This window comes from Nerophis ophidion, linkage group LG05 (assembly GCF_033978795.1).
Source record: "Nerophis ophidion isolate RoL-2023_Sa linkage group LG05, RoL_Noph_v1.0, whole genome shotgun sequence".
NCBI lineage: Eukaryota > Metazoa > Chordata > Actinopteri > Syngnathiformes > Syngnathidae > Nerophis > Nerophis ophidion.
The window spans coordinates 61310367-61324671 of record NC_084615.1 but is presented as its reverse complement, the minus strand read 5'-3'; the positions used below and the strand labels follow the sequence as shown (position 1 = coordinate 61324671).

Here is a 14305-nt window from a genome sequence, read left to right as displayed (position 1 = left end):
GATGCACTTTGGTGTCTGCTGGCTCTCTCTTTTTGTTTATTACCTAGAAAAGATATTATTATAATATATTTCCTGCATTAAAAAAAAATGTATCTTTGTGCATTTTCTTGTGTTTGAGTCATTCCAGGAGCACAAATGCGTTGGTGATGCGATCCACAGCCTTGCGCACAGAATTAGGTTCGATGTGCATAATGTCCTGTTGTCTAGATGATTGCAGGTGTGTGCTCCTGGTACAACACATCACACACAGGTAGGAGCATGGTAACATGAATGCGCAGAGAGATGACCAAGTGTCTCTGTGGTAAAAGCCCTGGATGCATGCTAAATCAGTGTTAGTAGATCACACGCAACACGCCCAATAATAGTACACACTATATTATTTTCTGCACAAGCTGTCTAGAACGTGATATTTGGATCTTAATAAATCAGGCCCTAAATATGCCTGCACATTTAAAGGGGTTGTATCATGCTCATTTCGGGGGCTTTCAATATGATTTTGGATAATAGGGCACTAAAGTCAGAAAATCTAAATGGGTACCCAAGATGATTTCAATCTATATTAAAAACACTTCCATGTGATCTAGATTATATATATTGGATATGCTTTGGGGTAAATGTTGTGTAAATTCTGCACACATTTGCTTTTATAACCCATTCTCTGTATGTGTCTGCAAGATGTTTGTGTTTGGAGGCATTCCCAGATTGCAAATTAAACCGCGCCCCAAAAAGTATCAGAATGTATCTTTTGACAATGAACACTATTAATTATATATTTTGAAGACAAACATCAGCACACTTTTTGCTCAAAACATGGTAAAAAAAAAAACCTGTCATAAGCATTATATAGATTCACCTGGTCACAACATTAGAAACACCGGCCCACTGTCCAATCGATAGAGAGTTCATAAAAAAACTATTTTAGCAACATTTGTGTCACTGCCTGATGCCTGTTAGGGTTGCTATGCCCAAATACTGTAATATGTTGTCTTACCTTCTCGTGTTTCCTCAAATCAAGTCGTGATGTCGCCATCTGTTTTATGTCAGAGTTTAGCGGCTAATCCATTTTCGTACTTGTCCAGCTGTAGTGAAGTGAAGTGAATTATATTTATATAGCGCTTTTCTCGAGTGACTCAAAGCACTTTACATAGTGAAACCCAATATCTAAGTTACATTTGAACCAGTGTGGCTGGCACTGGGAGCAGGTGGGTAAAGTGTCTTGCCCAAGGACACAACTGCAGTGACTAGGGTGGCGGGAGCGGGAATCGAACCTGCAACCCTCGAATTGCTGGCACGGCCACTCTACCAACCGAGCTATGCTGCCTGTACAAAATAGTCCCGTGTGAAACGTCGTAAAGACAAAAAAACACTAAGTATTTATTTTATAGACATCCAAGAAAATGGGAGGACAACAAACACACAGCCTTTACAAACTCTTTCATCTGTGACGCAGAGGGAGAGGAGCGCTGCCTACTAAAAATGCCTTTATAAGTACATACGTCAATCTGGGACATCATTCGCCACTGTTCAGAAATACTCCAAAACATCGCAAACAGAGGCATTCAAAACTGTGTAAGCTCCCGCCCGAACGCATGAACCTTCGGCATTGTTTAACAAAAGCATGCAACATGGTAACAAAATGTATAAGTCAGAAAAGAAATAAAACATCTTCATAGCTCCTCCTTAAAATACACTTGGATTCCGCTTAGTCTTAGCCTGGCCACACCTAAACTGTTTTGATTGATAACTCCACATATGTTTGTGAAATATGAGAACAGATGAGCAGTGACTGTGAGGTGGTAGGTCTTTCGCTCCCTAGAAACAACCAAAAAATAGGAAAACATTTTTGATTACCATTTTCAAGAAAGGCGATCAACTGAGACCGTTGGCACGATGAAATTCTACTGTTCACAAGGATTAAGAGCAGTATAGAAATAAAGGCAGTGATAAGCTAATAACACACCAACCTCATGATATGGTACTTGAATATCAGGTAGGAAAACATTTTTAAATGTATATTTTTTGGTCTTAAAAGTTGTTAAAGATGAAATTCAGTCAATTAATCAAAGTTCATTTATATAGCCCTTAATCACAAGCGTCTCAAAGGACTGCACAAGCCACAAACATCCTCAGCTCAGATCCCACATCAGGGCAAGAATAAACTCAACCCAATGGGATACAATGCGAAACCTTGGAGGGGACCGCAGATGTGAGGAACCCCCCCGGCCCCTAGATCTGTGTTTCTCAACCTTTTTTCAGTGATGTACCCCCTGTGAACATTTGTTTAATTCAAGTACCCCCTAATCAGAGCAAAACATTTTTGGTTGAAAAAAAGAGATAAAGAAGTAAAATACACGACTATGTCATCAGTTTCTGATTCATTAAATTGTATAACAGTGCAAAATATTTCTCATTTGTAGTGGTCTTTCTTGAACTAGTTGGAAAAAATATATATATATAAAAACTAAAAACTTATTGAAAAAAATAAAGAATGGATTCAATTATAAATAAAGATTTCTACACATTGAAGTAATCATCAACTTAAAGTGCCCTCTTTGGGAATTGTAATACAGATCCATCTGGATTCATGAACTTAATTTTAAGCATTTCTTCACAAAAAAATAAATCTTTAACATCAATATTTATGAAAAAAATCTAGCTGTCAACACTGAGTATTGCATTGTTGCAGTTGTTTTCACAGTTTATGAACTTACATTCATTGTTTATTGAAGTATTATTCAATACATATATTTGTAAAGCATTTTTGCATTGTTGCTATTTTTAGAATATTTAAAAAAAAATTAATTTGCGTTCGCGTATCCCCAATTGAGAACCACTGCCCTAGATGACCAGTGCAATGGACCTCTAGTGGATCTACTTAATAGTGTGAGAGTCCAGTCCATAGTGGGGCCAGCAGGGGGTCCTCTTGAGTGGAGACAAGTCAGCAGCGCAGAGAAGTCCCCAACTGATGCACAGATGAGTGGTCCACCCCGGGTGCCGACTTTGAACAGCTAGCCCTTATCTGTGGTCATCTAATAACCTCTCCACGCAGGAGAAGGGGGCAGAAAAGAAATGGCAGATCAACTGGTCTAAAAGGGGGGTCTATTTAAAGGCTAGCGTATACAAATGAGTTTTAAGATGAGACTTAAATGATTCTACTTAGGTAGTATGTCCAACAGTTACCGGTAGGGCATTCCAGAGTACTGGAGCCCGAATAGAAAACGCTCTATAGCCCGCAGACTTTTTTTAGGCTCTGGGAATCACTAGTAAGCCGGAGTTCTTAGAACGCAGATTTCTGTCCGGGACATATGGTACATTTCAATCGGCAAGATTGGATGGAGCTAGACCGTTTAGTGTTTTATACACAAGTAGTAAAACCTTAAAGTCGCATCTTAAGTGCACAGGAAGCCAGTGCAGGTGAGCCAGTATAGGCTTCTAACAAGTCATCAAATGATCGTTAGATACAACATACTGTATGCAAAATATGCTCCATCTAAATACCGACTTTGACCAGCATGCATCTTGGAGTTAGGGGAACAGGTACTTCAATTAGAGATGTCCGATAAAGACTTTTTTGCCGATATCCGATATTCCGATATTGTCCTACTGTTAATTACCGATACCGATATCAACCGATACCGATATATACAGTTGTGGAATTAACACATTATTATTATGCCTCATTTTGTTGTGATACCCCGCTGGATGCATTAAACAATGTACCAAGGTTGTCCCTGCGAGAGCATGAGGAGGTTGAAGTGGGCGGGGTTGAAGTTGGGGGGCGGGGGAATAAAGCGGGGGGGGTGTATTGTAGCGTCCTGGAAGAGTTAGTGCTGCAAGGGGTTCTGGGTGTTTGTTCTATTGTGTTTATGTTGTGTTATGGTGCGGATGTTCTCCTGACATGTTTGTCATTCTTGTTTGGTGTGGGTTTGCAGTGTGGCGCATATTTGTAACAGTGTTAAATTTGTTTATACGGCCACCCTCAGTGTGACCTTATGGCTGTTGACCAAGTATGCTTTTCATTCACTTCTGTGTGCGAAAGGCCGTAGATATTAAAGTGCCTTTTAAGGTTTATTGGCGCTCTGTACTTCTCCCTACGTCCGTGTACACATCGGCGTTTTAAAAAGTCATAAGTTTTACTTTTTGAAACCGATAACGATAATTTTAAAACCAATTCAGATCATTTCCGATATTACATTTTAAATAAGTTCCATCCATCCATTTTCTACCGCTTATTACTTTTGGGGTCGCGGGGGGCGCTGGTGCCTATCTCAGCTACATTCGGGCGGAAGGTGGGGTACACCCTGGACAAGTTGCCACCTCATCGCAGGGCCAACACAGATAGACAGACAACATTCACACTCACATTTACACACTAGGGCCAATTTAGTGTTGCCAATCAACCTATCCCCAGGTGCATGTCTTTGGAAGTGGGAGGAAGCCGGAGTACCCGGAGGGAACCCATGCAGTCACGGGGAGAACATGCAAACTCCACACAGAAAGATCCCGAACTCGGGATTGAACCCAGGACTACTCAGGACCTTCGTATTGTGAGGCATACGCACTAACCCCTCTTCCACCGTGCTGCCCCATTTCTCTGCCAATAATATCCGCAGTCCAATTTTATCGGACATCTCTAACTTCAATATTTTCAGGGCTTGGGAAAGGATCCTGTCAGTCTGGCTTGTAGAGATGTGGTTTCATGTGATTTCAAGCAGTACAGCCACACAGTCTCTCACTTAACCTCCCCTCCAGGGACGTTCTCAGAGCGGTTTCCCACAGTGATGGACAGATTGACTGAGCACAGTTGAAGAGATGCATTACAGTTTAAACACGTACTCCGCCGGCCTGGTGACCACTCATGAGTCAGACAGTCTTCTCTACGGCCTTTTTCTGTTCATTTCTTCCAATCGCACAACTCCAGCATGACTCAAAGCATGTTCAGAGAGAAAGGAGAGGGCAGCCAAGAGCCCCCGCAGCGCCAATCTATCCCGCCGTCAACTTCCTATCTTCCTCCCGGAGTTTGATGTCCTCCACCTCCGTCTGTACATCTCTACATTACATCGCCTTCATTCCCTCTTTTTCTGCCGCTTATATGCTCTACTGTGAGTGAAAATGCATGATTTATGAAGCTCTATTTTTAGCAGTTGCTCTGGAGTTTGAGAGGAGCAAAGGAGCGACAAAGACATGGACAGAATAGAAGACTGGTGGGTGGGGGTGAACCCAAGAGGACCAAGGACAGAAAAGTGAAGAAGAGACATTCATCACCCAACCGCCCCTCGGCTGAAATGAAGACTGGAAGTCGGCTGTGACACAAAGATGATGGATCTGTCCGGGACCGTAGAAGATTGCGTGTTGTTGTGCAGCGAGCTTTAATGTCACATCTTTGTGTGTCACTGACATATACACGTTCTTCTGTCTGTGATGCGCTTTTGTCTTGCTGGCGTGCACACAAAGCATCCAGACAAATCCCGTCAACTCCAAATTGTTCCTCCACTGAGAAAACAGCTTGGTTTGCTGCGCTTGATCATTTATCAGAATGTTAGAACACAAAGAGCATTTCTAACACAACTCGTGTGTCCTCCTAAAGAACCCACGAGGTCCAGATGACCGACATTTCAATAACAAGTTCTCTTTATGTATATTTTGTTCCTGAAAATGGTTGTCATTTTCCATAATATCTATTATTTTTGCAGTAATTGGTAGATAACTAAGAGCACTTGAAACGTCCTCATCGTCAGACTCGATATGCCACCCCTCTTGGTGTGACAGAGCCCATTTCCACGCATAGACATGTAAAAATATTATTTTGATCATGTTTTTGCCGCACTTGTCCATGGAAACCAATATGGTTAAAAATCCGAGTAAAAAGAAAATATGAAATAATCTGGAACTACAGAAGACTCATGGGTATCTCCTACACCCAACATGTCACAAACGAAGAAGTCCGGCAAAAGATCAGCCAAGCCATCGGCTTCCACATGATGACCTTCTCACCACGGTCATAAAGTGGAAACTGAGGTGGTACAGACACATCACCAGATCCTCAGGCCTTGCAAAAACCATCCTGCAAGGCACCGTACTAGGTGACACGCGACGAGGGAGACAAAAGAAAAGATTCGAAGATAACATCGGAGAATGGACTCACCTGAAACTCCCTTAGGCAATGAGAGCTGCTGATGACAGGGAGGGATGGAGAGAGCTGGTCAACAGATCGTCTGTGGTGCCCCAACGACCCTCCAGGGTTATGGGATAGTTTCGGTTAAACAGATGACAACAAATACATACGATTATTTTTGTCCCCTCTTATCCTTGTGGCGCCCCTTTGTCCATATCAAAAAGCGTCACTGAGTGTAAATATATTATATATGTCCCATGCAGCTTGTGGCACTATCATCGCCTCCTGAAACTGCTCACTACCAACTTCATGTTATGACGAGATTGTGAAATTCTAATTTGAAATCAGTGTTTGAATAAAATTAGAGCTTTACGTCACATTTGACGTAAAGCAAGTTGCAAGTATGCACTCACACGGCGGCCCGTAAGACGTGTTTGTGTGTTTTGTTACCGGTGGACCAGTGGTCCCTCCTTCTGTGAAGCAGGCTGCTCAATGAAGATAAAAAACTGCGCAGGTATTTGTGAGCACTCACACTGAGGAAAGCCTTATCAGCAGGCTACCCTGTTGGTTGTGTTAGCCCATCCCCACGTGATATTAATATCCCACCGATGTGCCCCTTCCTTGAAGACTCCAGAAACAATCGGCTTGGGCGGATGGAAGGGCGTTTGTGCTGAATCGGTGCCTCCCCGGTGCACACAAATCCCCCCCTGTGGCTTCTGAAGAAAAGCGCCAACAAAACCGAAGAACGCTCCAATCACATTAATCATGGCCTGCGGGGGGAGCAGCATTCGCTGCAGGCACAGCACAGCGGGGACAATTACATGAGAGGAAGATGTAGCAAAGAGGATGTACACGTACTGTATGTGTGTGTGTTTTGGGTATTACTCCTGTTTTGGGGACATCCATTTATGGATAACTCTGCACATTTACATGCACCTCAAAAAAAGCTTTCTACAACACATGTAAACACCTCAATTTGATTGTGTTTGATTTTTTTTTCAAATGTTCCAGTTCCATTCACACATTTAAAAAACACTGCCAGACCAATGTCTTAGAAAAATGTATCACTCTTGAATCAACACAGTAGTTAATCTTATGATCAATGTTAATTGCAAAACTAAATGTGGGATATAAATAATAATGGAAGTCTAGCTGTTTTTATATAGTATATTATTGGTACAAATGTGGGCTTCACGGTGGAAGAGGGGTTAGTGCGTCTGCCTCACAATACGAAGGTCCTGCAGTCCTGGGTTCAATCCCAGGCTCGGGATCTTTCTGTGTGGAGTTTGCATGTTCTCCCCGTGAATGCTTTGTTCCCTGCAGGTACTCCGTCTTCCTCCCACTTCCAAAGACATACACCTGGGGATAGGTTGATTGGCAACACTAAATTGGCCCTAGTGTGTGAATGTGAGTGTGAATGTTGTCTGTCTATCTGTGTTGGCCCTGCGATGAGGTGGCGACTTGTCCAAGGTGTACCCCGCCTTCCGCCCGATTGTAGCTGAGATAGGCACCAGCGCCCTCCGCGACCCCAAAAGGGAATAAGCGGTAGAAAATGGATGGACGGATGGTACAAATGTTTAACTAAAACGTGTAGAGGGGTACTTCACATGTCTTTACTGTGTATATATTTGAACAGTGTTTATGTTGTGTAAAGAACATTTTATATTTCTAGGAAGCTCATCTTGTATTTGAGATTGTTTTTAGGGTTAGGCGAAATAAGTGCTCATCTTCAGCCTAAACCCTTTCGGTCTGTAACATTGTCAAATTATGAATGTACAACTGTTTATATAAAACTGTTTGTTTATTTTGTTGACCACTGACTGAAGAAATAATAAACTAAACTAAAAAAAAAAACGAAACTTAAAAAAATAAAAATGTATCAACACACCTAAATTTTGCCTTCTCTGAACCTTATTTATAGCTGCCAGTGAGGGGTTTGGGGGGTTGTTTATGCTTCTCAGATATTTTCCTTGACGCCTCCCCCCACTCTCCACCGTGAGTATAATTTGTCTATAAAATTGTAATAACTATACCTCTGCATAACATTGTAAGCTTCTTAACATTAAAAGAGACAACACACCGTTTTTTCCTTGTCCCCCACAGGGGTTACAGTGAAGTTAAGTGCTACATACACTTTATAATTTCCTGGTAGGGCAAAAAAAAGCATGTGTACAACCCCCCTCCCATTATTTGAGAAGGACTGGTTTATGGTTAGTAGATAAATTCCAATGCTTGTCTACTCTAATTGTTAGTTCCTAGCCCTCAAATTGGTCATAATTTCGCCTTGCAGAAGCAGAAAGCTTCTCTGAGATGTTATCCAGTTTGAGCTTTGGTTCAGAAACTGCCATTATCGAAGGTAGGGGTCACCAACCTTTTTGAAACCAAGAGCTACTTGTTGGGTAATGATTAATGCGAAGGGCTACCAGTTTGATACACACTTAAATAAATTGCCAGAAATAGCCAATTTGCTCAATTTACTTTTAACTCTATGTTATTATTAATAAAACTAGCTCATTTGAATCTTTTTGAAAAAATTAAAAAAATAATTTATGGAACATCTTTGGTAATTTTTCCTGAGTAAGATTAATTTTAGAATTTGGATGACATTTTTTAAATCTGCACTTTGTTAGAATATATAACAAATTCCACCAAGCTATATTACATATATACAAAGACTAATCATTATTTCTTCTAGATTTTCCAGAACAAAAATTTTAAAAGAAATTCAAAAGACTTTGAAATAAGAGTTAAATTTGATTCTACAGATTTTCTAGATTTGCCAGATTTTTGGGGAATTGTAATCATAAGTTTGAAGAAATATTTCACAAATATTCTTCGTCGAAAAAACAGAAGCTAAAATGAAGAATTTAATTAAAATGTATTTTTTATTCTTTACAATAAAAATACTAAATTTACTTGAACATTGATTTAAATTGTCAGGAAAGAAGAGGAAGGAATTTAAAGGGTAAAAAGGTATATGTGTTTAAAAATCCTAAAATAATTTTTAAGGTTGTATTTTTTTCTCTAAAATTGTCTTTCTGAAAGTTATAAGAAGCAAAGTAAATCAAATAAATGAATTTATTTAAAGAAGTGAAGACCAAGTTTTTAAAATATTTTCTTGGATTTTCAAATTTATTTGAGTTTTGTCTCTCGTAGAATGAAAAATGTCGAGCAAAGCGAGACCAGCTTGGTAGTAAATAAATACAATTAAAAAAATAGAGGCAGCTCAGTGGTAAATGCTGCTATTTGAGCTATTTTTAGAACAAGCCAGCAGGCGACTCATCTGGTTCTGACGGGCTACCTGGTGCCCGCGGGCACCGCGTTGGTGACCCCTGGTCTAAGGGCTTAAAACCCTGCACATCCCATCACTCATGATTGGCAGATTCTGGGTACCTTGAATGGCTGCCCTCCTTTTCTGAATTTGTCAATACACCACGGCGACACTCCATCTAATCAGATGTTCTGAATAGGTAGAAAACATTGAAAGAATTACCAGGCACGCGACCCTCTACTTCTTCCACTTGTCCATGGTGTATCCAGCAGCAGATGTTCCATCAAGACAGGCAAGTTCCCCCCAAACCTGAGCTTCTCGTGGAGAAAATCTTTGTCAATTGCGTTGAGAGACCAGTCAATCAATTCCATGTAATAGATTTGGAGAACAGTGCAGAAAGAGGCTGCAAAAAAGTTGACACGAGACAAGACGAGATGAGGAGGCAAAGCAGAGAAAGAGAAGGGAGATGGAGGGGATTTGTCTGCTTTTGTTGAGACCAAGCAAAAAATGTTTATAAATAAATGCAATTGTTTAATGAATAAATAAAAAGCTACCTTTTTAGTAAGTGTCGTAATATTCTCAAAGAAGACACTTAAGATTAACCCCAAAAAAGCTGTATTTTAACACTAGAATGTTTTTGTATACACACTGGAATTAATACAGAGTAATGTGTGTGCTTTGTTAGCCAGTGAAAAGTTGACAATGAGCGGCCCACACAGTCAAAGACGGTGGATGACTAACTAGGGTGACAAGAGCCTTCAATCTGTTTTGTTCACTTCTAAAAGTTATGTCCAACATTTGTAGTAATCGCTCAGAAAATTGTCAGAAATGGGATAAGGAACAAGTCATGAATTTTTAGGGATGATTTCACAACTTTTTTTTTTTTTTCTACTGTAGAAGTAGAGCCTGGATGAGGTCCACGCCTCAGTCTGAGCGCTTTTCTAGTTCTGTGTATGGTATTGATACAGTAAGTGTGTGTATGTGCATGTACATATGTTTGCTTCTAAAAGTGTTCAGTTCAGTTTCATTTTATTTATAACATGCATACGATACAATGTTTTTCATCACATATCTCCAGTTGTTTCATTACAGCACGTCCGAAAAGGAGTAGGAAGAAGCTGAGCTTATTTAATCCTACCCCTTTTCATACCATAGCAATTTTATCCATATCCTTCTTCTCTGTAACAGAACAGTGAACAAACAAATCATTAATAAATAACATACCATAGTAAGTAAACAAATATTATATATATACACACACACAACACTCATCTACTCATTGTTGAGTTATGGGTTGAAATGTCCATCTTTGTTCTATTCTCTGTCACTATTTTTCTAACCACAGCTAGTCTTTCTGGCAGAGAAGAAGTCTAGCAAAACTCCTAGCCATTATGGACATGACCTCCAACCCACTACACTCGGACCTTGTGGAGAGAATGAGCACGTTCAGTGGAAGGCTCAGACTCCCGAAATGTAACACGGAACGACACAGGAGGTCCTTCATACCGACAGACATCAGACTGTATAATGCATATGTTCCTTGACTGCACTTAAATGTAGAATATATGTAGAATATATTTATGTTATTCCTATATTATATATATAATATATTATATATATTATATTATTTATCATTATCATTGTTTATTGTGAGCGAACGGTGGTGCTGATTTAAATAAAGTACATTATATTCTATTCTATGTACAGTAGATGGCAGTATTGTCCTGTTTAAGAGTGTCACAAGTTCACAACATTGGAGTTTACGGCAGATGAAAATATGACTGCTGTTGTTGTGTGTTATTACCGGGCTGGGAGGACTTTAATGAAACTGCCTAACAATAAACCCACATAAGAAACCAAGAACTCGCCCTCAATCATTCTACAGTTATAACGTCATTGGGCAGACACGCTCTTTATACTGTGGGAATGCGGACGTGAAAACAGACTGTCGACACGTCACTCAGGTCCGCTTGGAGCTGGAGGGGGTGTGGCCTCCAGCTCCGCCTGAATTTCGGGAGATTTTCAAGAGAAAATTTGTCCCGGGAGGTTTTTGGGAAAGGCGCTGGATTTCGGGAGTCTCCTGGAAAATCCGGGAGAGTTGGCAAGTATACATTGATGTCCTGTGTTGATCAACTCAGTTATTTGCTGCTGCTGTTGCTGCTCCGCCCGCTTTATTTTAAGGGCGGCGAGACACAATTATCCATTAACATTAGTTGGCAAAATTAAGTCTGTGCCAGTTATCGTCAGGGTAAATTAAACCCTCGCAAATCTTTAAACCACCAAACATTAACAACAATTTGCATTTTTATAGCACCTGCATGAAGTGTGCCAAGTCCATTATCTCCTGTAGACAGAGAGCGGCTGCTTGTGTCTCATTGTGACATACATCCCATGTGAGAACACAATAGCATTTATTTAGGGAGTGTAGCAAAACACAAGCTTTTAGTTAACTCCTCGCATTTTGGAGCGTCGCGATGACAAATTCGAGCAAGGCATGAACGTCTGGCGAAAGACACAATGACTTGTTTGTTATGCAAATCCATACTTTCTTCCCTTCTCAAAGTAAACAAACCCAAACAGATGACAATTTGCAGAGGAAGCTGTCAGCGGATCAGCTTCCTTTGGTGCGGCTGCTACAAGTGAGAACAAGTATGGAGGAGGTGGAAACACCCACTGACCGACTTTCATCTCTCTCTTTTCTGCAGGTGAGTGGCATGTGTGGACATTCTCCACAGCGCTCCAGCCGCTCTGTAGCATCCCCTTCTCTGCAGCATCCTTCTGTCCCTGCTGCCAGCAGCTCTCATCACTCAACCTCAGACCCCGATGAGACCTTGGGGGGGCTCCGCAGGTCAGATTTGTCTCTTTTGTCCCTCTCTACTGTTCTTTAGTCAGTTTATTTCATGGTTTTCTTCATATATACCGGTAAGTGATGCTGACTGAGCAACGTAATAATGCCCAGCGGGCACACTGGCCTCTGCAGCACAGCATCTAAATTAACAGCAATTAGAAGAGACTGTAACTTTCTCTCTCTCTCAAGGGGGCATTTCATCCAGTTGTTTTCTGTTCCAGTCTATTTGATGGACAGTTTCCCATTTTACCTTCTTCAGGGAGTTTGTGTCCAGTCTGAGGGAATTCAGCTTCTTCTACAGTGGACTAGGGGAGGCCCTGTGTAGCCGTGAACCTGCACCAGCAAACCACTCCCTCTGCTGGAACGGGCAGGAAATGACGGACAAGTAAGTCATTGGCTGTTTGTCTCAGTTGCACTTCCGTATTTAGGCATTTTGAGGGCATAAGGGCATTCAAAATGGAGTGCACTATACCTGGATGTTGCACTCAAAACGGCCAAAATGGTGAGAGCATGATGCCGGACGTCTACAACTCATTCTGTCAGATGAAAATGATAAATTATCTTAACAGAAATTAAAAATTATCGTATTTAAAAAAAAAAAAAAAAAAAAAAAATCATGTTTACCTGATTTGGCTTTGCTCAGGATCCGATGTGACATTCAAACTGTATAATATAATGCAGTTTTACTTTTAAATCATACCTATTATGATTTTGATCCACTGTACATTTACCAGACTTCCTTGTGGTTTAAATAATAATGCACATTTTTTGCACATTTTGCTCCACAGTCATATTTATAACGTACTTTCTCAGTTTGTCTGCAAACGATTTGTGTGGGGTGGCAAATAACCCTCTCATTAAATTAAAGTTAAAGTACCAATGATTGTCACACACACTAGGTGTGGTGAAATTTGTCATCTGCAATCGACCCATCCCCTTGTTCACCCCCTGGGAGGTGAGGAGAGCAGTGAGCAGCAGCGGAATTGGTAGTTTAACCCCCAATTCCAACCTTTGATGCTGAGTGCCAAGCAGGGAGGTAAAGGGTCCCGTTTTTATAGTCTTTGGTATGACTCGAATGGGGTTTGAACTCACGATCTACAGATCTCAGGGCGGCCCCCCTAACGACTAGGCCACTGAGCCTCACCCACTCCAAAAATATCAGAATCTGTATTTTGAAAATGTAATATGGATTAAATCCATGGTGTTTTCATAGACACTCAACGCACTTCACAGAAAACTGAAACCCCATCATTCATTCACTCCACATTCATTCGTTAATGGTAGTAAGCTACATTTGTAGCCACAGCTGCCCTGGGGTATGGACTGTTTTCCGCTTATTTGCCAGCTATTTATTTTATAATCGTCTATTTTGTTGAATAATTATGACTCTTATTGATTTTTTGTTGACGTATTGGTTACAGAAATGCGACCAGAACATTTAGACTGCGGTCCCATTTGATACAATTTTTAAAGCCACATACAAAAGCGCCCTTAGACGGATTTGAAACATTTTGAATTTGACTGTTCACAATGTCCTGAAAAAATCCGATACAGGTTATATATGGGCAAAATATCATCATTGACCTGCAGTGTGAACAAGGCTTATAGTTCCGGGCACTGTATGAAGTCCAAATTTCGCAAGTTTGTTAGTTGCATTCATAAAAGGATTAATCAATGTAAATCCATCCATCCATCCATTTTCTACCGCTTATTCCCTTTCGGGGTCGCGGGGGGCGCTGGCGCCTATCTCAGCTACAATCGGGCGGAAGGCGGGGTACACCCTGGACAAGTCGCCACCTCATCGCAGGGCCAACACAGATAGACAGACAACATTCACACACTAAGGCCAATTTAGTGTTGCCAATCAACCTATCCCCAAGTGCATGTCTTTGGAAGTGGGAGGAAGCCGGAGTACCCGGAGGGAACCCACGCATTCACGGGGAGAACATGCAAACTCCACACAGAAAGATCCCGAGCCTGGATTTGAACCCAGGACTGCAGGACCTTCGTATTGTGAGGCAGACGCACTAACCCCTCTGCCACCGTGAAGCCCTTAATCAATGTAAAAGGA

The 14305-nt window shown here is 41.1% G+C and overlaps 1 protein-coding gene across 3 annotated transcripts in view; it reads left to right on the top strand.

Annotated features, from left to right (window-relative positions):
* Positions 1-14305, top strand: part of gpc3 (glypican 3) — a 375529-nt gene that overhangs the window by 208915 nt on the left and 152309 nt on the right. For all 3 annotated transcript variants that reach the window (XM_061901683.1, XM_061901682.1, XM_061901684.1), the window contains exons 4-5: positions 12092-12234; positions 12494-12619. In XM_061901683.1, the coding sequence (XP_061757667.1) occupies positions 12092-12234; positions 12494-12619 (269 nt within the window). The remainder of the gene's footprint in view (positions 1-12091; positions 12235-12493; positions 12620-14305) is intronic.